This window comes from Haematobia irritans, chromosome 4 (genome assembly GCF_050003625.1).
Source record: "Haematobia irritans isolate KBUSLIRL chromosome 4, ASM5000362v1, whole genome shotgun sequence".
Taxonomy (NCBI): domain Eukaryota; kingdom Metazoa; phylum Arthropoda; class Insecta; order Diptera; family Muscidae; genus Haematobia; species Haematobia irritans.
Window position 1 is genome coordinate 175,847,607 of NC_134400.1, and position 24,256 is coordinate 175,871,862.

The window sequence follows — 24,256 nt, forward strand, 5'->3', positions numbered from 1 at the left end:
TCATAATGCTTAACACACTATCGGGACGCACTCTGCAATAAGAAGAAGTTCATCACTTGTGTTTTCAAAATTGGCTTGCTTGTCCAAACGTGTCTGTAGGCACAGACCAAAATAACTTATAGCGACCAAAAATAACTTATATGCAAAAACTAGTAATACGGGTCCATTTTTATGCATTTTAATATTTAAAAAAGTCGACTTTCAACTGAAGGTCATAATGGGATGTGTATTAAATTTTGTTTGTTTAAGGACATTAATTGTTATCATACATTGTATTTAGCTATACATCTTTAATACAAATATTTAAACGTATTTAAACCAAATAAAAAAATAAAATTTAAATGAAATTAATTTGTAATTGGGGATGGGTGACACAACCAAATGAAGGGAACAACGAAAAATTCCATCGTCTAATACAACCAACTCCATATATAGTATTAGTTGGAGTTCCCATAATTCGATTGAGTCGACCGAATTTGTCGGGTGACACAACTGCCAACTGATAGTTGGTGCAACTGCCAAAAGGAGGTTGGCAATAAATTCGGTTATCACAACCAATCTGTATTCTCTGTGTAGATTTACATGCACTGAAAAACATATTGTCGTAAGGTCAAAGATTTCATACGTTTCAATACACAGAAAAAAAGGTGTCTTGTTAATTTTAGGACCAGTTTAACTTCCACATAGTTCAAAAAATTTACTGTAATATAGTTCATTTTTCGTAACCATTGCGAAAATTAACTTAGCTAAAGGAAAACTTATAAAAATTCAGTAAATGTTTTTTAGTTCACTAACTACGAAATGGGACGGATTTTTCCTTAAATAAATTTCCAATACAATAGTTAATGCATCGTTGATTGTATTATAAAAAGACATAGGCAATATAAAAATCTTACTACGAAATGTGGACAATTTACTAAGAAAAATTTTTGTATGGAAAAAAATTTTTGTAGTAAAAATTAACTTAACCACAGTACCGATTCGTATGGCGGCTTCCTACAGCTTATTTCGGTTTTTACTATAAATATATTTTACCTTATCCTATAGATAGAATACCAACTAATCAATAAACGTCATACTGGAAATTGAAGTGAGAAGAAATTATGAAATTATTGCATCATCTTTTTTTTGTTTTTGTTTGTGTTTGTTATTGCGATGATGTTATGGAATGTGTGTTGTTGGTATCTTTTGTGGTGATAGTTGTTTTGTTGCAATAGCGAGATCAGAAAGGGATCATGTGTGTGTGGAGTTGTTTTTCTTTACATATGTGTCCTTTATGACTATTTGTGTCATTGAGTTTTATTGGTGCATTCAGTTCTGTTGATGCATTTATGAAGCGCACACGTGGTGCGCTTGCGTGCGGTATTTGTGTTTATTAATAAAAATACATTTATTTCGTAACATTTTAGAAACTGATAAGTGAATGGTGTGATGTTAGAGAAAACAAAAACACTTTATATTGATAAAAAATAACTCTAAATAAATCACATATTAAGAAACTGTATATTTCTATTAATAATTTAAAATTAGTGCGGTTTTAAATTGGTTTACATAAAAATATTCATAATGAGTGGTAATAAAATGATCTATATTTACTCTACATCTGGATCACAGTACAATTTTTTGAGTCTATATTTTTATGTTATAGCGAGTCCTTAAGGTGTGTACTAAGTTCGAGTTTAGGTGCTAAAATCAGAAATAAATCAGTAAGAAAAGTATAAAATTATACGCCTTCGATGCAAATTTAAATATAACTTGATGGAGAATAGCTCGAAACAAGTTTTTTATAAAGTTTATATTCTTTAAATGGATTACACGATTAAGAACAGAAAATCGTTTTTAAGCTTATGTAGAACGCTGTTTTTTAATTTAATATGATGAATTGTTTTCAAGTTATTCCAATATATATAGCGGAAGTGCCTTAATTTTGAACATAACCGTATATCTCAAAAAGTCGAGCTCTTAAAAAAACAAGTGTAAATTTGGATTCAGCAACCTCAAATTACTAAAAATTTGATATAAATTTTAAATGAACACAAAAACGGTTCAATTTTGTTCCCATGTATTTCTAAAGAAAACTAATCATGAAAAATTGGGATTTTAGCCACTAAACTCGAACTTAATATCCACCATAAATACTGAATGCTATATTGACAAGTGGAAATCAGGGCTGTGGAGTCGAGCCAATTTTGCTCGACTCCGACTCCAGCATTTTTCATCAGCTCGACTCCGACTCCGGAGTCGACTACGGGTAATATAACTAAATCTCATTTTAGTACCACTAATTTGTAGTTCTATAGAGGGGGTATATATGGGGTATATATGGATCGATATAAAGTATAGTATTTATTTTTGTGTGCAAGAAAGGTCTTAATTTCGCATTTATACCAATTAAACTCTTTATTTCAAATTTAGGGCAATGTTTAATAAATAAAATAATGATAAAAATACCCATCATAATATGAGAAGATACCGACAGTATATGTATTTGTTGACGAAAATTATTATAAAGGGTTATATTCCCATATGCATGAATTTGAATCTGAATCGATTTAGACAAAATTGTATATACTTCTAGAAAATCTCTGTACCTAAAATTTAAATCTAACGTTATGGGACGTAACACAATTATAGCAAAAAATAAAAATGCAAAGAAAGTCTAAAGTGGGGCGGACCGATTGTAACATACTCTGCACAACTTTGTATTTAGATCTACATTTTGATAAAATCTGAAATCAGACTCCTACAAAATCTCGTGCAATATTTGGGAAACATTCATAATTTTTTATATAGCAAAATTTGAGTCACTTTTACCAGTTTTCGACTTAGCAGTGAGTATCAGTAAGAAAAAATTTGAGAAAATTTGCTATATAAATAAAATTTTGACAAATTGTTTTATAGAAATAAAATTTTGAAAAAAATATAAATAGAAATTTTTGGAAAATTTTTTGTGTAGTAAATAAAATTTTGCAGAATTTGCTAAAGAAATAAAATGCTGCAAAATTTTCTATAGAAAGAAAATTTAGACTAAATTTTCTATAAAAATAAAATGTTGACTAAATTTTCTATCGACATAAAATGTTGTATAAATTTTGTATAAAAAAATCTATAGTAACAAAATTTTGGCACAATTTTCTATAGAAAAAAATTTGAAAAAATTATTAATAGAAATTTTGGAAAATTGTTTGTGTAAATAAAATTTTGCACAATTTTCTATAGAAGCAAAATTTTGGCTAAATTTTCTATAGAAATAAATTTTTGACAAAATTTTCTACATAAAAATATTTTTATACCCACCACCATAGAATGGTGACAGGGGTATAATAAGTTTGTCATGTCGAAGATGAGCTAGATCCGTCCAGGTTTTGATATAGCTCCCATATCAACCGATCGCCCGATTTGGGGTCTTGGGCTTATAAAAACCGTAGTTTTTATCCAATTTGCCAGAAATTGGAAACCTAGAGGTATTCTAGGGCTATAAGGAGGAGTGCTGAAAATGGTGATTATCGGACCATGTTTTAATATAGGTCCCATATAGACAGAAATCCCGATTTTATTTCTTGAGCTTCTAGAATCCGTAGTTTTTATCCAATTTGTCTGAAATTGGAAATCTAGAGGTATTATAGGACCATTACAAGGCGTGCCGAAGATGGTCATTATCGGACGAAGTTTTGATATAGCCCCCTTTTAGACCGATGTTACAAGTTTACTTCTTGGACCTCTACAATCCGTAGTTTTTATCCAATTTGCCTGAAATTGAAAATCTGGAGGTATTCTAGGAACATTAAGAGATGTGCCGAATATATTGTGTATCGGTCCAGTTTTTCATATAGTCCCCTTATAAACCGGCCCTCCGTTTTGGGGTCTATATAAAGGGTGATTTGTTAAGAGCTTGATAACTTTTTTTTTAAAAAAACGCATAAAATTTGCAAAATCTCATCGGTTCTTTATTTGAAACGTTAGATTGGTCCATGACATTTACTTTTTGAAGATAATTTCATTTAAATGTTGACCGCGGCTGCGTCTTAGGTGGTCCATTCGGAAAGTCCAATTTTGGGCAACTTTTTCGAGCATTTCGGCCGGAATAGCCCGAATTTCTTCGGAAATGTTGTCTTCCAAAGCTGGAATAGTTGCTGGCTTATTTCTGTAGACTTTAGACTTGACGTAGCCCCACAAAAAATAGTCTAAAGGCGTCAAATCGCATGATCTTGGTGGCCAACTTACCGGTCCATTTCTTGAGATGAATTGTTCTCCGAAGTTTTCCCTCAAAATGGCCATAGAATCGCGAGCTGTGTGGCATGTAGCGCCATCTTGTTGAAACCACATGTCAACCAAGTTCAGTTCTTCCATTTTTGGCAACAAAAAGTTTGTTAGCATCGAACGATAGCGATCGCCATTCACCGTAACGTTGCGTCCAACAGCATCTTTGAAAAAATACGGTCCAATGATTCCACCAGCGTACAAACCACACCAAACAGTGCATTTTTCGGGATGCATGGGCAGTTCTTGAACGGCTTCTGGTTGCTCTTCACTCCAAATGCGGCAATTTTGCTTATTTACGTAGCCATTCAACCAGAAATGAGCCTCATCGCTGAACAAAAATTGTCGATAAAAAAGCGGATTTTCTGCCAACATTCACTGAAAATTCGACGTTGTGGCTCGTTAGTAAGTCTATTCATGATGAAATGTCAAAGCATACTGAGCATCTTTCTCTTTGACACCATGTCTGAAATCCCACGTGATCTGTCAAATACTAATGCATGAAAATCCTAACCTCAAAAGAATCACCCTTTACTAGAACTACAATAGATGTGCTGAATACTGTACGTATCCTTCCATGTTTTTCGCGTAGCCCCATTAGTCCGATTGGACAAAAATAGACCCAAAAAATTATTGAAGTTGGTCCGATGGAATTTTTCTTCAGAAATAACATTTGGACAAAAATTTCTATAGAAATAAAATTTTAACAAAATTTTCATAGAAATAAAATTTTAAAACAATTTTCATAGAAATAAAATTTTAACAAAATTTTGTATAGAAATAAGCTTCTTAAAAAATTTTGGGATACAATATTATGCAAAAATTTTGTACAAATTTTAAGAAAAAATAAAATTTTGCGATAACTTTCTATAGAAAAAGATTTCTGCTAAATATGTAATAGAAATAAAATTTTGGCTAAATTTTTTACAGAAATTAAATTTTGGCTAAATTTTCAATAGAATTAAACTTTGGCTACATTTTCTATATAAATTAAATTTTGGCTAAATTGAAATTTTGGTTAAAAAGAAATCTATTGAAATAAAATTTGGACCAAATTTTCTATAGAAATAAAATATGGACAAAATTTTCGATAGAAATAGAATGAGGTCAAAATTTTATATAGAAATAAAATTTTGAAAAAATTTTCTTTCGAAGAAAAATTTTAGAAAAATTGTAACTTTTAAATTATATTAATTTAAATTAGAAAACTGGTCCCCTGGTACGAATTTTGGGAAAATTTGGTCCAAAATAAAAATTCGTTGTTGCAACGCTGGTAAGGCCTCCATATAGACCGATTTCAGATATTGAGGGTACAGAAGGTGAATTTACCATAAATGTAAATTTGCCAGATATTACTTCTCGTAATCATAAAACAGTTGGTGTACTATAGATTTTAGATTTCAAATCAAGGTATTTTTTCTTAGTTTTCTTGCACATTTACAGGATATGTTTATGATTCCTTTAAAACTCAAACAAAAATAGTTCTTATAAATCCGGAATCTGATAGATAAAATCTTTGCATTTATTTTCGGGATGCGAACTGGTTAAACTGATCTGTCATCAAACCCCCATGAAATTTTCTAAGGAAATTAGTATATTTGATTCATGGTGGTGGATATTTATGATTCGGCCCGGACGAACTTACTGCTGTATATAATTGTTTTATTTTTTATTTTCTATAGAAATAAATGTTGACATAATTTTCTATAGAAAAAAATATTTCTATAGTAATATTTCGAATAATTTTTTTATAGAAATTAAATTTTGACAAAACATTCCATACAAATACAATAGTGACAAAATTTTCTATAAAAAACAACTTTGACAATTTTTTCTGTCATATGTGTGTAGGTATATAGCCTTAAAATAAAATTAAAAACAATAAATTCGAATTATTGTTCGAATTATTTCAAATAAATTGATATGGGGATTAAAATGGATCGATCCAGCCCATTTGCTAGTCTAACATTCTAGAAAACATAAAATGATAGCCGTAATTGGAAGTTGATTTTCATTTCCATTCATGGTGTACATTGATCGAATGCATAACGCATTGGAAACTAATTTGCGTAAAAACTTTTTTAGTTACAAAAATGTGAAGTGTTTTAAAAAATTTGGTTTAGCCGGAGTCGGAGTCGAGCAAAATTTTTACGACTCCGACTCCGACTCCAGCCAAATCTTCAGACTCCGACTCCGACTCCACAGCCCTGGTGGAAATTATATCTAATTTTATAATATTTTTATTTCATTTATATTCTGAGAAGGATTTCAAAAATGTCCCATTTGTGCATGGATATGATTCCACTAATGTAGTAATTGGATGATTTTTTTCAATGTGGTAAGTTTTTCGTCCATTTGTAATAAAGCCAAAATTTCTATTTATTAAAAATAATTTTCATTTGCAGGATGACAGCAAATCTAATGGTATTTTTTGGAATCTTCTTACTGTTTAATGCTATCTAAGCTGATATCCCTATTGGCTCTAAGAAAATTCTCTTGTAAGTTAAAGATCAAAATACCATAGAATTTGATAATATTTTTATATTTCATATACCTTTTTAACTTCAGAGGCTTATGACGCAAATCCACACAACAAAAACTAGCGAAATCGGTGAAATTGGACAAAAATGAAATGAAAATAACAACTTATGGCATATATCTTTCATATGGATAGAAAATGGAAATTGATATTAATTAGTTTCATTCTACTAACATAGAATATTACTCTTTTGAAGAAGCAATTACTAACTACCGAAAAGTAACAGCATACAGCGTACGAATAAAAACATTTCTTTTATTGTATATCATAAGCCATAGTTTTATGTAATATAATAATAATTTTTTGAAATAAAATACTGGTAGTTATGAAAAATTGTTTTATATTGTACGAAAAATTTCTTAGTTGTATACAGGCTTGTTGTACCTTTAATTCCTCAATTTATTTACTTCTTTGAAAATTATACTGATAAACAGTATATTTGAAACCAATTTCTAAATATAGGATTCCCAAAAACTTGTTCATTTTTCCGGATAGCAGGAATATTTTGAATGAGTGTAAGTACATTCTTCCCACAGCGTAGTAAGAATGGACTAAAATACGATGCAATACATAAACTTATTTATACGAAAATCATGAACTTATCTAGATGAAAAAAATCTTTGGCGCCAAATCATGGTCATTCTTACTATGGGTTAGTTCATTTTTCGTAAACAATAGTAAACTTTTTTTTCGGTGTACGAATACGATTTCAATACGAATGCAAATTTTGCTTAGTATAGAAGACGCATTTTTCTAATATAAAGTTTTTTTTACTTGTCCACAAGCCGATAAACTTTTCAATGAAGTCGTATTGTCCTTATAATTAAGTGATTTGACTTAAAAATGGGTATCATAACATGAAATAAAAAATTTTTTGGCTAAGGTCAAGTTGACTTTAATAATTCTGAAAAATTCTTTAAAATTAATGAAATTGTCTTTATATTTGTTGTCTTTTTGCATTTTGACTACAAAGCAAACACGTATGTACGGCCGTAAGTTCGGCCAGGCCGAATCTTATGTACCCTCCACCATGGATTACGTACACAGATAAAAATAAGTTTGAGAACCAATAACTTTTATTGAAAAACCAATACACTGAAAAAAAGGATGCCCGGTTCCAAAGATTTTGTCTTTACTTTAAAAAATTTGGTATTGATTCCGAGCCAAAGATGCTGAGAATACAAGTAAGGATACTTTTAAGACACAATTCCCTTTTAAATTTGGATTTTGTATACTTGCTTTTAGGAAGCAAATTTTAATTTTTCGCTTTTTCAGCCTTTTTTCCTTTATATGCTAATAAAATCCTTTAAAAACGAGTTAACGACAACTTTATTTCCCGAATTAAGACTCGACTTTCAATAGGAATTATGCTATGTTTCAAGTAAAAAGCGTCTTTAAAATAAAGTGTTGAAAAATATGTCCTATATTTGAACGATTTTTTGCTTTGTAGTCAAGATGCAAAAAGACAACGAATTTAAATATAAAGAATTTTTCTAAATTATTAAAGTCAAGTTGACCTTAGCCCAAACATTTTTTCTTTCATGTTATGATATCCATTTTTAAATCAAATCACTTAATTATAAGGACAATACGACTTCATTGAAAAGTTTACCGACTTTTGGACGAGGAAAAGACCTTTATATTATAGAAATGCGTCTTCTATGCTAAGCAAAATTTGCATTCGTATTTTAAAGACATGAAATCTTTGACCTCACGACAATATTTTTTTCTGCGTAACAAAATTTGTTAATTTTCCTGTAACAAATTAATTTGTTTTTAATAACCATTATTACAAAAAAGTTGTTAGCAATCGTTACCATCAGAAGGCAACAATATAATTTGTGTTCTCAATAACATAATTTTTAAGTAATTTGTTGAGCATCCAACAGTACAAAATATTTGTTGTTGAACGTTACGTTTAATCCTCAAGAAATATTTTTGAATTTGAACGAAAAAATTTGTATGTGGTTTGTTGGAGTCTATCCATGACCTGTAACAAATTTATTGGTGTATTGACAAAAAATTAAATTGAAATTTATAGAATTATTGCACCAAAATTGCAAAATTGACGGAACAATTATGGAGATATTTTGTTAAGTACACACAGAGAAGGAATATGACCAAAAAGATATTTTTGGACGGGGAACATGTAACATTTTTGTGTCGAAAATCCTATACTCAGTTTTGTAAATGTAGGACGATTTTAAATTTGAGTAGTCCAGGATCTAGCAAGCATTTTGACAACTTTTTGCCCAGAGACATATATTCTAGTTAATTATGAAACTAACAAATTGAAAAATATAAATTTTTCACAGACATTTATAAATGCTTTTCTGTATTCTCTGATGAATGAGCTCTTTGCTTGCTATCATACACGTGCATGTGCTCGTACTCATTATACCCACCAACATAGAATGGTGACGAGGGTATAATAAGTTTGTCATTCCGTTTGTAACACATCGAAATATCGATTTCCGACTATATAAAGTATATATATTCTTGATCAGGGAGAAATTCTAAGACGATATAACCATGCCCGTCTGTTTGTCTGTTGTAATCACGCTACAGTCATCAATAATGAAGCAATCGTGCTGAAATTTTGCACAAACTCGTCTTTTGTCTGCAGGCAGGTCAAGTTCGAAGATGGGCTATATCGGTCCAGGTTTTGATATTTATTTTATTTATTTATTTATTTTATTTCTTAATTTATAAAATTATAACTATTTAATTTAAAGTGACCTCAGCGCCTTAAGGCATAGTAGAGGTAAAGCTGGCAATTAACTACTATAATATTTTTGTTATCTTATGTATGTACAAAAATTCATGACATGTTGTTATGATAAAGGTAATACAAAAAAAAAAAATAAAATTATCTTATATTATCCTGAATGTATTTCTTTAAATATTTTTTAAAGGATGATATAGTATTAACAAATTTGATTGCATTTGGCAAGCAATTGAATTCAAAAGCGCCAATACATGTAATACGTTGCTTTGTTAGCTCCAATCTGCATCTAGTTACTTTTAAGTTACATTGGTTTCTAGTGTGAAAAGTAGATTGATTTTGCTGAAATTTAATTGTGTGATAACCAATAGAATGAAGAACTTTGAAGACGTAAAGGATCAGCTGATATTTGTACATAGAGTATAATGGCATAACCGATGTACATATATACCCATACAAAAGCTCAGTGGAAAAACGATTTGGTAAATTATAGACCGTTTTCAACGCCCTATTTTGCATAACCTGCAGAGATTTAAACATCATTGTCTTTTTAAAACCATAAACTATACACAAATAATTAAAATTGCTGTGGATGAGTGATTGGTATAATAAGAGTTTGGTCCTGGTATCTAGAGTATATCTCATTTTGTATAGCATTCCAATTGCGGACGCAATTTTAGACTTTATATTAGATATATGTGTCTCCCACGACAGGTTACTTTGGATGGTAACACCCAAATAATTAACCTCATTTACCTCATTGATCCTATTTTCATTTATTATCACATAAAAATTATTTTCGTCACGAAACGAACGGGGTCTAAATCTTATCAGCTTCGTTTTTGTTGCATTAAGAACGAGTTTATTCAGTCTTACATATTCTAATATCAGGGTCATATCCCGCTCTATGGTCGCAGTTAAAACTTTCTTGTCTCTGTATGGATAAAATAAACACACGTCATCCGCATACATGAAAATACGTCCTGATAAATTAAGGTTTGGCAAGTCATTAAGATAAATTAGAAATAGTAATGGCCCTAGACAACTTCCCTGTGGTACGCCACTAACTACATCCAACATCTCGCTCTTCGACCCACGAACTTGAACATATTGCTTTCTGTTTGACAGATAACTTCTAAAAAGCTGTAATTCCCGACCACAAATACCATACACTGATAATTTTTGCAGTAAAATCTCGTGGTCAACTAAATCGAATGCTTTCGAGAAATCTAAAAACAATCCCGCCACACCTGGGAGTCCAGAATCCAACCCGCTGCAAATAAAGTTTATGACGTTTAAGGTAGCTTCTTCCGTACCACAACCTTTCTTGAAACCATATTGTCTATCAAACAAGAGATTTTTAGAATCCAAATAGTCTACTAATTTAGCATAAATAATCTTTTCAAAAACTTTATCCACAGTTGGCAGAATTGAAATCGGTCGGAAATGTTCAACTAATGTAGCATGTTTTATCTTTGGTATTGGGACCACTTTACAGATTTTCAAGCTTCTGGGGTATGTAGATGTGAATAAAACTTTGTTAAAAATTTTAACAAGCGCTGGCACAACTATGTCACTACAAGTCTTTATGATTTTTGCTGTTATACCATCATATCCTGCTGATGCCGACGCTTTCAATTCATTGATAACAAAATTCACATCATCACAGTCAATTGATGACATTAAAAATCTGTTTGATGTCCGCGTTAGAGTGTTGAGGCAATTGAAGTTGTCGAATGGATGATTCAGGATCCCTTGTTTCAACGTTTCCACAGAGCCAATAAAGTATCTGTTCAGAATATTAGATTTCTCTGTATTGTCTTCAACAATATGTCCACAATTGGAAATAAGTCTAATCTCCTTATTGGAGTTTCGTCCCAGAATATTATTCAAAAATGACCAACATTTCTTTTGATCAGTTCCAAACTTTTCTAAATTATCATAATAATAATTCTTTCTGGCCTCTCGAGATGCTTTCCTTATAATCTTGCTGATTTTCTTTAAAATATGATTGTATCTCCCACTTGTATCTTTCCTTCTCATTTTGAGTAACTTCTGCTTATACTTCATTAAATTTTGTAGATTCCTCCCTATCCATGGAGTAAGTTCAGACCGAACTGAAATAGTGATGTTTACTTCTTGAGTGCAATCTAAAATGCTATTCCCAATTATCTCTATGAATTTATTCGCATAATCATCTGTATCATCAAATGTGTAATCAGAGAGAAATCTATCTTGCAACAATTCTTTTACTCTACTTATATTACAGAAAGTTCTACGTTTTTCAACACAAGCGTTTGTTTTGAAATCACTTTTAACACTGCAGCTGAGAACATTGTGATCCGTTAAGTCACATTCTATTGAATCAATTTGAATTTGGTTGTAAACATTACTGTAAATTTGATCTATGCATGATAAACTTGAGGGCCTGGTTATAAGGTCATGACAGCTGTGATAATCATAACACAAAAACATGTTTTCTATATCCAGATACCGATCACTGCCAAATTTATCAACATTAGTATCTCGCAGCAACACAACTGAGACATTTGATAAACTCTTTAACATTTCATCCATTAAATCAATAAACTCTGTGACTGAACATTTTTGTGATCGATAAAACGAAACGATTTGCAATAGTTTTGAATTAACCTTTATATCGTGTAAACATATTGAAGCTAACTCCACAAAATTAGTGCTAGTACAGAACTGAATCGAATATTTCAAATTTTGTGAGATGAATATTGACGTTCCTCCATAGCCATCTGCACGGCAACAGTGAACGCTACTATACCCAGGGATAGAATAAAGTTGTATCAGGTTTTCTTCGAACCAAGTCTCCTGTACTGCAATAATATCAGGTAACCTAGTAAACCTAGCAATGAATGTTTTGAACTTATCAAATTTCTTAATCGAAGATATGCTTCTTATGTTAATAGATACTATATTTAAACAAGGGTAACTAACATTTGAAATAAAATTATTGAAACTATTGATATTTTTAAAATAATGAGATTGAGCCATAGTGGAAAATTCGAATATACATTAATCAATAAAAACAAAATTAGTTCGGGGAAGTAAATGCAGAATTATCGCCGTCACCAGAATCATCATCCTCGTCATCTTCATAATGAGTGCCACCATCATCTTCTATGTGATGTCGGGAATAACGTCTGTTTGCTGTGGCATCCAATAAAATTTTATCAACATCTGATTCATTTTTAATTATTTGAGCTTTCGATATCTCATTTCTTTTGTAATAAACTTTCCCATTTCTTGAGTAGACATAGCGAAATCCGACTTTCTTTATTGTTTTTGCATAGGTAAGTAGGCTTAAGGTCTCTTTACTCAGATAGTCGTTAATGTATATCCCAGCTGATTCTTCGCTTCCTTTTAGTTTGGGCTTTATCGACATAAGTTTTTCTTTTGTGAGCTTGTTAGCAAATTTTACAACTGCAGTTTTCTTCGGGTTGTTTGCCACTTTGCCTCGCAAAAAGAAAGCTTCGTTTACATTGTGTGCTTCAAGTTCTACACCCATTTTCTTCGATAGCCCCAAAACGGCATCAAGAGCAGATACATCTCTCTCCACTTTTAATCCACTAACTATACAGTCGTTCTGGACTCGTATATCATTCAGTGTTTTAACTGACGTTTCAAGTCCCCATATAAACCGATCTCTCGAATTGGGGTCTTGGGCTTATAGAAATCGTAGTTTTTATCCAATTTGCCTGAAATTTGAAATCTAGAGGTATTTTAGAACCATAAAGAGGTGTGCCAAAAATGGTGAGCATCGGTCAATGTTTTGGTATGGCCCCATATAAACCGACCTCCCTATTTGGGGTCTTGGGCTTATAGAAACCGTAGTTTTTATTCAATTTGCCTGAAATTGGAAATCTAGAGGTATTTTAGAACCATAAAGAGGTGTGCCGAAAATGGTGAGTATCGGTCCATAGTTTGGTATAGCCCCCATATAGACCGATTTCCCGATTTTACTTCTTGGGCTTCTAGAATCCGAAGTTTTTATCCAATTTGCCTGTAAGTGGAAATCTGGAGGTATTTTTGGACCATAATGAGGTGTGCCGAAAATGGTGAGTATCGGTCCATGTTTTGGTATATTCCCCATATAGACCAATCTTCCGATTTTACTTCTTGGACTTATAGAAACCGTAGTTTTTATCCAATTTGCCTGAAATTGGAAATCTAGAAGTATTTTGCGACAATAAAGAGTTGTGCCGAAAAGGGCTTGTATTGGTTTATGTTTTGGTATATCCCCAATAATGACCGATCTCCGGATTTTATTTCTTGGGCTGATAAAAACTGTAGTTTTTATCCAATTTGTATGAAATTCGAAATCTAGAATTATTTTTGGATCATAAAGAGATACGCCGAAAATGGTCAGTGTTTTAGTATAGCCCCCCATAAGAACGTTTTCCCGATTTAACTCCTTGGGTTTCTAGACACCGCAGTTTTTATCTGATTTGCCTGAAATTTCACTTCTTGAGGGTATAGAATCTGATATAGTCTTCATAGGTAAAATCTTTGAATTTATCTCCGAGAAGTGTATTGGTTGAACTGCTCTACCAAATTTCAGCCGGATCGGATGAAATTTGCTTCTCTTAGAGGCTCCGCAAGCCAAATCAGGGGATCGGTTTATATGAGGGCTATATACAATTATGGACCGATGTGGACCAATTTTTGCATGGTTATTAGAGACCATATACTAACACTACGTACCAAATTTCAGCCGGATCGGATCAAATTTGCTTCTCTTAGAGGCTTGCAAGCCAAATTTGGGGGTCCTTTTATATGGGGGCTATTCGTAAAAGTGGACCGATATGGCCCATTTGCAAAACCATCCGACCTACATCAATAACAACTACTTGTGCCAAGTTTCAAGTCGATAGCTTGTTTCGTTCGGAAGTTAGCGTGATTTCAACAGACGGACGGACGGACATGCTCAGATCGACTCAGAATTTCACCACGACCCAGAATATATATACTTTATGGGGTCTTAGAGCAATATTTCGATGTGTTACAAACGGAATGACAAGGTTAATATACCCCCCATCCTATGGTGGAGGGTATAAAAACATTTGGAAAAATGCATGAAATCTTTATTTGAATCGATAGTACAGGTCCATTAGTTTAATGTATGAAGTCAATTGAAAAAGTGCTTGTGGCACGTGGTTAATTGACCGGTCCCGAACGTGAAATAAAATCTTCACCGAACTCGCCTCTCTGGATGTGTGGCATGTGACACCGTCTTGTTGAAACCACATGTCATGCACAGAGAATGATGCCGACCCATTTTTGTTGGCGAGGGCCGACACAACATGTTTGTTTCCGGCGGCTTGACGACTAATCCGATATAAATTTGTCGATTCGCCGACGAAAAATTATCCATTGCAACATCAATTTGACGTTATTCCAATGGTAACGAGACTAGGGAGTCACCGTGGTGCAATGGCCTGGCATGCCCGCCAGTTTCGACCGAACACCAAAATGTTTTCAGCGGTGGATTATCCCCTCTCAGCAATGCTGCTTACATTTCTGATAATTTCAAAGCTTCTCTAAGTGGTTTCATCTCAATGTAAAACGCCGTTGGGACTCGGCTATAAAAAGTAGGCCCCTTGTCATGGAGCTATATATAGAATCGGACCGCACTCAGTGATAAGACAGAAGTTCACCGTTGTGGTATCAAAGTGGATTGTATAGTCTAAGTGAGCTTAAAATATTGGGCTGCCACTCAGAGAATGGAGCCGACCCATTTTTATCGGCGGCGGCGACTTGACGGCTAAGCCGATATAAATTAGTATAATCGGCGGCGCATCAAATAAAATTGAGGTTATCGGAATGATTATGAGATTAGTTGTACAACCCATCTTACAATCAAATTTATTCATATCTTTTGAGCAAAATTTGTGCCAAATTATTATAGACACCTAATATTGAAAAATTTTGGATCAAAAGTTAAAAATTTTTGAAGAAAATACATAATACATTTTTCTGTTTTTAATAAATATTTTCGATTAGTTGACTGGTAAATTTGAGTCGACATATTCGGTGGCGGCGTGGACTGGCATCAGCTAAAATCGGCGGCTTCATTCTCTGGTCAAGATATTGCATTTTGGGCAAAAAAAAACTAATTGGATGTTATTTCACGGCAGACTGACTATTCATATTTACGTTACGATTCGCATCATCTTTGAAGAACTACGGTCTAATGATGCCACCAGCCTATATACCGCGCCAAACTGTGATTTTTTCTAAATAAATTGGTGGCTTTTTCAATGCTTCTGGATGATCTTCTTTCCAAAATCAACGATTCGGTTTATTTACATGCTCATTGTGCGCTGAACACAGAGACGCGCGATGAATTTTCTTGACAGAGTATGTATTCTGATAATTATATACAAAAATGTGCAAGCGTTGTTCGTTTTAAACCAATGTTGCCCAGAAGATAATATTCAAATAAATCAAATAAAATAAGTGCGTTCACTATTTAAAAATAATTGATCCAATTACTATTGATTGTAATCAGATCTATTTAACTGCCGGTTCCAATTACTAGATTTAACTTCCACCAATTCTTGTCGATAACATTGAAAATTGTTCATTGCTATATGTACAAGGCATTCACTACGTGTTATGCATACTTGTACATAATCAATTGGTTTTGCCATTCAACTTTTTTGGGGTATAAAAGTCTAGCCCAGAGGGCCATTAGGTATCAATTCAATATTGTCAATCATTTTGGACAACCAAAACCAAACCTCAACAAAATGTTCAAATTCGTAAGTTCACTTAAGAATCATCAAGATCAGGAATTTACCACTAATTAAAAATTGCTCTATTCCCAAATTATAGATCGCTGTTTGCTTCTTCGCTGTCTTGGCTGTGGCTGTTGCTAAGCCTGGTGTTGTAGCTCCATTGGCTTATTCTGCACCTTTGACATACTCATCGCCTTTGGCTTACTCTGCACCTTTGGCCTATTCTGCCCCTTTGGCTTATACCGCCCCTGCTGCTGCTGTTGTTGGTAGTGCCTCATATGTGGCTCCCTATGCTTCCAGTTACAATGCCCATAGCATTGCCCACTCGGCTGCTTTCCCAGCCGCTTATGCTGCTGCCCCAGTTGTAGCTGCTGCTGCTCCAGTTGCCACTCCTTTTGCTGCTCCCCTCTTTTTGAAAAAGTAAATCAGAGAAAATGAATTTGAATAAAAGACAACTGTGATGACAATAGAAAATTGGTAGTTAATTTTTAATTTTGTATTATTGCATAATACAGGATAGATAACACAAAGTTTTATCAACTCCTACGGCCCTAATTTGTTTTTTATACCCTCCACCATAGGATGGGGGTATATTAACTTTGTCATTCCGTTTGTAACACATCGAAATATTGCTCTAAGACCCCATAAAGTATATATATTCTGGGTCGTGGTGAAATTCTGAGTCGATCTAAGCATGTCCGTCCGTCCGTCCGTCTGTCCGTCTGTCCGGCTGTCCGTCCGTCTGTGGAAATCACGCTAACTTCCGAACGAAACTAGCTATCGACTTGAAACTTGGCACAAGTAGTTGTTATTGATGTAGGTCGGATGGTATTGAAAATGGGCCATATCGGCCCACGTTTACGTATAGCCCCCATATAAACCGATCCCCAAATTTGGCTTGCGGAGCCTTCCGGAGCAGCAAAATTCATCCGATCCGGTTGAAATTTGGTACGTGGTCTAAGTATACGGTCTCTAACAACCATGCAAAAATTGGTCCATATCGGTCCATAATTATATATAGCCCCCATATAAACCGATCCCCAGATTTGACCTCCGGAGCCTCTTGGAGGGGCAAAATTCATCCGATACGGTTGAAGTTTGGTACCTGATGTTAGTATACGGTCTCTAACAACCATGCAAAAATTGGTCCATATCGGTCCATAAATATATATAGCTCCCATATAAACCGATCCCCAGATTTGAACTCTGGAGCCTCTTGGATGAGCAAAATTCATCCGATCCAATTGAAATTTAGTACGTGGTGTTAGTATATGGTCTCTAACAACCATGCAAAAATTGGTCCATATCGGTCCATAATTATATATAGCCCCCATATAAACCGATCCCCAGATTTGAACTCTGGAGCCTCTTGGATGAGCAAAATTCATCCGATCCAATTGAAATTTAGTACGTGGTGTTAGTATATGGTCTCTAACAACCATGCAAAAATTGGTCCATATCGGTCCATAATTATATATAGCTCCCATATAAACCGATCCCCAGATTTGACCTCCGGAGCCTCTTGGAGGAGCAAAAGTCATCCGATGCGGTTAAATTTGGTACATTTCGTTAGTATATGGCCTCTAACAGCCATGTAAAAATTGTCAAATTTTATTACTATAGAAAGTTTTGTCAAAATTTCATTTCTATAGAAAGTTTTGTAAAAAGTTTATTTCTATAGCAATGTTTGTCAACGTTTTATTTCCATAGAAAATTTTGTCAAAATTTTATTTCTATAGAAAATTTTGTAACAAATTTATTTCTGTAGAAAATGTTGTCAACATTTTATTTCTATAAACAATTTTGTCAACATTTTATTTCTATAGAAAATTTTGTCAACATTTTATTTCTATAGAAAATTTTGTCAAAATTTTATTGCTATAGAAAATTTTGTCAACATTTTACTTTCATAGAAAATTTTGTCAACATTTTATTTCTATAGAAAATTTTGTCAAGTTTTTATTTCTATAGAAAATTTTGTCAAAATTTTATTTCTATAGAAACTTTTGTCAAACTGAATTATATACGTATTTAATCGGCCTTTTTTTGTTTAATATATACCCCTTATGGACTAACTTACAATTTAGAAGACAGTGTTAAAAAGTTTTACGATACCTTGCCATCGGCAAGTGTTATCGCAACCCAAGTAATTCGATTGTGGATGACAGCCTTTAGTAGAAGTTCCTACGCAATCCATGGTGGAGGGTACATAAGATTCGGCCTGGCCGAACTTACGGCCGTATATACTTGTTTTTGTTATGAAAGCATTTTTAAATAACTTATACGATAATGCGTTGATATAATCTAAATTAGAAAATCCATTAACTTTTGCTAGATATGAACACATTCTGCCCTGGCTATTACCTTGAGTCAAGCAAAAAATGTGCTGCCAGGTGTGCACATGAAATCTGCTTGTTTTTTGGCCTATTACCATGTGCATTAATACAAGCATATTTTTTTAGTATTTCCCATCCGCTATAAAATGACGCAAATATAAAAAGTCCATAAGATTGCTATCTTACGCATTGGGCAGCCTCCCGGTTGAATGATTGTGAGGAACATGATTTTTAGCTATTCTACATTTAGACATGTCAAATCTTATCGTTCGGAGGAATTGAAATCTTTGACAAAATTTCCTATAGAAATGAAATTTTGAAAAAATTTCCTATAGAAATGAAATTTTGAAAAAATTTCCTACAGAAATGGAATTTTGAAAAAATTTCCTATAGAAATGAAATTTTGAAAAAATTTCCTATAGAAATGAAATTTTTGAAAAAATTTCCTATAGAAATGAAATTTTTGAAAAAATTTCCTATAAACATTTTGACAAAATTATGCTATAGAAATACAATTTTGACAAAATTTTCTGTAGAACTAAAATTTTGACAAAATTTTCTATAGAATTGAAATATTTGACAAAATTTTCTATAGAAATAAAATCTTGAAAAAATTTTCTATAGAAACACAATTTTGACAAAATAAATATTTGACAAAATTTTCTAAAGAAATAAAATTTGGACAAAATTTTTTATAAAAATAAAATTTTGAGAAAATAGTCTATAGAAATAAAATTTTGACCAAATTTCCTAAAGAACTAAAATTTTGAAAAAAATTTCTATAAAAATAAATATTTGACAAAATTTTCTTAAGGAATATAATTTTGACAACATTTTCTAAAGAAATAAAATGTTGACAAAATTTTCTATAAAAATAAATATTTGAAAAAATTTTCTATAGAATTTAAATTTTTGACAAAATTTCCTATAGAATAGAAATTTTTGACAAAATTTCGTATAGAATTGAAATTTTTGAGAAAATTTTCTATATATAAAATTTTGACCAAATGTCATAAAGAAATAAAATTTTCACAAAATTTTGCTATAGAAATAAAATGTTGACAAAATTTTCTATAAAAATAAAATTTTGACAAAATAGTCTATAGAAATAAATATTTGACAAAATTTTCTATCGTAATACAACTTTGAAAAAATTTTCTATCAAAATACAACTTTGAAAAAATTTTCTATAAAAATAAATATTTGAAAAAATTTTCTTAAAGAATAAAATTTTGACAAAATTTTCTACAGAATTGAAATGTTTGACAAAACTTCCTATAGAATTGAAATTTTTGACAAAATTTTCTATAGAAATAAAATTTTGACAAAATTTTCTATCGAAATACAATTTTGACAAAATCTTCTATAAAAATAAATATTTGACAAAATTTTCTTAAGGAGTAAAATTTTGACAAAATTTTGCTATAGAAATAAAATTTTGACAAAATTTTCTATAGAAATAAAATTTGACTAAATTTCCTAAAGAAATAAAATTTTGACAAAATTTTCTATCGAAATACAATTTTTACAAAATTTTCTATCGAAATACAATTTTGACAAAAATTTCTATAAAAATAAATATTTGACAAATTTTTCTTAAGGAATAGAATTTTGACAAAATTTTCTAAAGAAATAAAAAATTTTGACAAAATTTTCTATAAAAATAAATATTTGAAAAAATTTTCTTAAAGAATACAATTTTGACAAAATTTTCTATAGAATTGAAATTTTTGACAAAATTTCCTGTAGAATTGAAAATTTTCTATAGAGATAAAATTTTTACCAAATTTCCTAAATAAATAAAATTTTGACAAAATTTTCTATAGAAATACAATTTTGAATAAATTTTCTTAAGGAATAAAATTTTGTATAGAAATAAAATTTTGACAAAATTTTCTATAAAAATAAAATTTTGTTGCTGGACTCAATTTTCTATAGAGGTAAAGGGTGATACGGTCAAAATTTGGTCAAGGGAAAACACGTGTAAATCGGTGAAATCGTTTATTTAAAAAATCAAATTAAATTTCTTTTTCAAGTTCAATTAGTATAAAATTCAGTAAAAATATTCAGTTAGGCTTTTGCTTTTCCAAATCCGAATTGCCAGGCCTCACGCTTGACACCTGCCAGCAGATTTTGTACAGCCACCTTGTCCACCTTCTTCGCCGCAGAATTGAAATGTTTGACAAAACTTCCTATAGAATTGAAATTTTTGACAAAATTTTCTATAGAAATAAAATTTTGACAAAATTTTCTATCGAAATACAATTTTGACAAAATTTTCTATAAAAATAAATATTTGACAAAATTTTCTTAAGGAGTAAAATTTTGACAAAATTTTGCTATAGAAATAAAATTTTGACAAAATTTTCTATAGAAATAAAATTTGACTAAATTTCCTAAAGAAATAAAATTTTGACAAAATTTTCTATCGAAATACAATTTTTACAAAATTTTCTATCGAAATACAATTTTGACAAAAATTTCTATAAAAATAAATATTTGACAAATTTTTCTTAAGGAATAGAATTTTGACAAAATTTTCTAAAGAAATAAAAAATTTTGACAAAATTTTCTATAAAAATAAATATTTGAAAAAATTTTCTTAAAGAATACAATTTTGACAAAATTTTCTATAGAATTGAAAATTTTCTATAGAGATAAAATTTTTACCAAATTTCCTAAATAAATAAAATTTTGACAAAATTTTCTATAGAAATACAATTTTGAATAAATTTTCTTAAGGAATAAAATTTTGTATAGAAATAAAATTTTGACAAAATTTTCTATAAAAATAAAATTTTGTTGCTGGACTCAATTTTCTATAGAGGTAAAGGGTGATACGGTCAAAATTTGGTCAAGGGAAAACACGTGTAAATCGGTGAAATCGTTTATTTAAAAAATCAAATTAAATTTCTTTTTCAAGTTCAATTAGTATAAAATTCAGTAAAAATATTCAGTTATGCTTTTGCTTTTCCAAATCCGAATTGCCAGGCCTCACGCTTGACACCTGCCAGCAGATTTTGTACAGCCACCTTGTCCACCTTCTTCGCCGCAGAATTGAAATGTTTGACAAAACTTCCTATAGAATTGAAATTTTTGACAAAATTTTCTATAGAAATAAAATTTTGACAAAATTTTCTATCGAAATACAATTTTGACAAAATTTTCTATAAAAATAAATATTTGACAAAATTTTCTTAAGGAGTAAAATTTTGACAAAATTTTGCTATAGAAATAAAATTTTGACAAAATTTTCTATAGAAATAAAATTTGACTAAATTTCCTAAAGAAATAAAATTTTGACAAAATTTTCTATCGAAATACAATTTTTACAAAATTTTCTATCGAAATACAATTTTGACAAAAATTTCTATAAAAATAAATATTTGACAAATTTTTCTTAAGGAATAGAATTTTGACAAAATTTTCTAAAGAAATAAAAAATTTTGACAAAATTTTCTATAAAAATAAATATTTGAAAAAATTTTCTTAAAGAATACAATTTTGACAAAATTTTCTATAGAATTGAAAATTTTCTATAGAGATAAAATTTTTACCAAATTTCCTAAATAAATAAAATTTTGACAAAATTTTCTATAGAAATACAATTTTGAATAAATTTTCTTAAGGAATAAAATTTTGTATAGAAATAAAATTTTGACAAAATTTTCTATAAAAATAAAATTTTGTTGCTGGACTCAATTTTCTATAGAGGTAAAGGGTGATACGGTCAAAATTTGGTCAAGGGAAAACACGTGTAAATCGGTGAAATCGTTTATTTAAAAAATCAAATTAAATTTCTTTTTCAAGTTCAATTAGTATAAAATTCAGTAAAAATATTCAGTTAGGCTTTTGCTTTTCCAAATCCGAATTGCCAGGCCTCACGCTTGACACCTGCCAGCAGATTTTGTACAGCCACCTTGTCCACCTTCTTCGCCGCAGAATTGAAATGTTTGACAAAACTTCCTATAGAATTGAAATTTTTGACAAAATTTTCTATAGAAATAAAATTTTGACAAAATTTTCTATCGAAATACAATTTTGACAAAATTTTCTATAAAAATAAATATTTGACAAAATTTTCTTAAGGAGTAAAATTTTGACAAAATTTTGCTATAGAAATAAAATTTTTACAAAATTTTCTATAGAAATAAAATTTGACTAAATTTCCTAAAGAAATAAAATTTTGACAAAATTTTCTATCGAAATACAATTTTGACAAAATTTTCTATCGAAATACAATTTTGACAAACATTTCTATAAAAATAAATATTTGACAAATTTTTCTTAAGGAATAGAATTTTGACAAAATTTTCTAAAGAAATAAAAAATTTTGACAAAATTTTCTATAAAAATAAATATTTGAAAAAATTTTCTTAAAGAATACAATTTTGACAAAATTTTCTATAGAATTGAAATTTTTGACAAAATTTCCTGTAGAATTGAAAATTTTCTATAGAGATAAAATTTTTACCAAATTTCCTAAATAAATAAAATTTTGACAAAATTTTCTATAGAAATGAAATTTTTGACAAAATTTACTATAGAAATTAAATTTTGACAAAATTTCCTAAATAAATAAAATTTTGACAAAATGTTCTATAGAAATACAATTTTGAATAAATTTTCTTAAGGAATAAAATTTTGTATAGAAATAAAATTTTGACAAAATTTTCTATAAAAATAAAATTTTGTTGCTGGACTCAATTTTCTATAGAGGTAAAGGGTGATACGGTCAAAATTTGGTCAAGGGAAAACGCGTGTAAATCGGTGAAATCGTTTATTTAAAAAATCAAATTAAATTTCTTTTTCAAGTTCAATTAGTATAAAATTCAGGAAAAATATTCAGTTAGGCTTTTGCTTTTCCAAATCCGAATTGCCGGGCCTCACGCTTGACACCTGCCAGCAGATTTTGTACAGCCACCTTGTCCACCTTCTTCGCCGCAGAAAGCCAGTTTGCCTTGAACTGCTGCTCGTCCTTAGCAGTTTTTATGGTCTTCTTTAGGTTCCGCTTGACAATAGCCCAGTATTTCTCAATTGGGCGGAGCTCTGGCGTGTTGGGAGGGTTCTTGTCCTTGGGAACCACCTGCACGTTGTTGGCGGCGTACCACTCCATGGCCTTTTTACCGTAATGGTAAGATGCCAAATCCGGCCAAAACAGTACGGAACAACCGTGCTTCTTCAGAAAAGGCAGCAGACGTTTATTCAAACACTCTTTCACGTAAATTTCTTGGTTGTCAGTCCCGGAAGCTATGAAAATGCTGCTTTTCAAGCCACAGGTACAGATGGCTTGCCAAACCAGATATTTCCTTGCGAACTTTGACAGTTTTATGTGCTTGAAAATATCTGCTACCTTTCCCCTTTCTTTTGCTGTATAAAACTCCTGTCCCGGAAGCTGCTTGTAGTCGGCTTTGACGTAGGTTTCGTCGTCCATTACCACGCAGTCAAACTTCGTCAGCATCGTCGGGGAACGCGCTTTGGCCGTCGTATTTTGTTTATCATCGCGATTTGGAGTCACTACCTTCTTGTAAGTCGATAGTCCGGCTCGTTTTTTGGCTCGATGCACGGTTGTAGACGATACACCCAGCTTATTTGCGGCATCTCGGAGAGAGAGGTTAGGGTTTCG

General features: G+C 31.2%; 1 protein-coding gene and 1 long non-coding RNA gene across 2 annotated transcripts; both read left to right on the forward strand.

Moving 5' to 3' along the window:
• Positions 1 to 6,516: 6,516 nt before the first annotated feature.
• On the forward strand, positions 6,517 to 7,126 carry LOC142236278 (uncharacterized). Its single transcript, XR_012721971.1, has 3 exons — positions 6,517 to 6,598; positions 6,666 to 6,758; positions 6,829 to 7,126. It is a non-coding gene; the product is annotated as an uncharacterized LOC142236278 (long non-coding RNA).
• A 9,147-nt stretch (positions 7,127 to 16,273) lies between these two features.
• On the forward strand, positions 16,274 to 16,744 carry LOC142236276 (uncharacterized). Its single transcript, XM_075307544.1, has 2 exons — positions 16,274 to 16,318; positions 16,392 to 16,744. The coding sequence occupies exons 1-2, from the start codon at positions 16,307 to 16,309 to the stop codon at positions 16,716 to 16,718; spliced, it is 339 nt and encodes a 112-aa protein (XP_075163659.1). The 5' UTR covers positions 16,274 to 16,306; the 3' UTR covers positions 16,719 to 16,744.
• Positions 16,745 to 24,256: the final 7,512 nt, after the last annotated feature.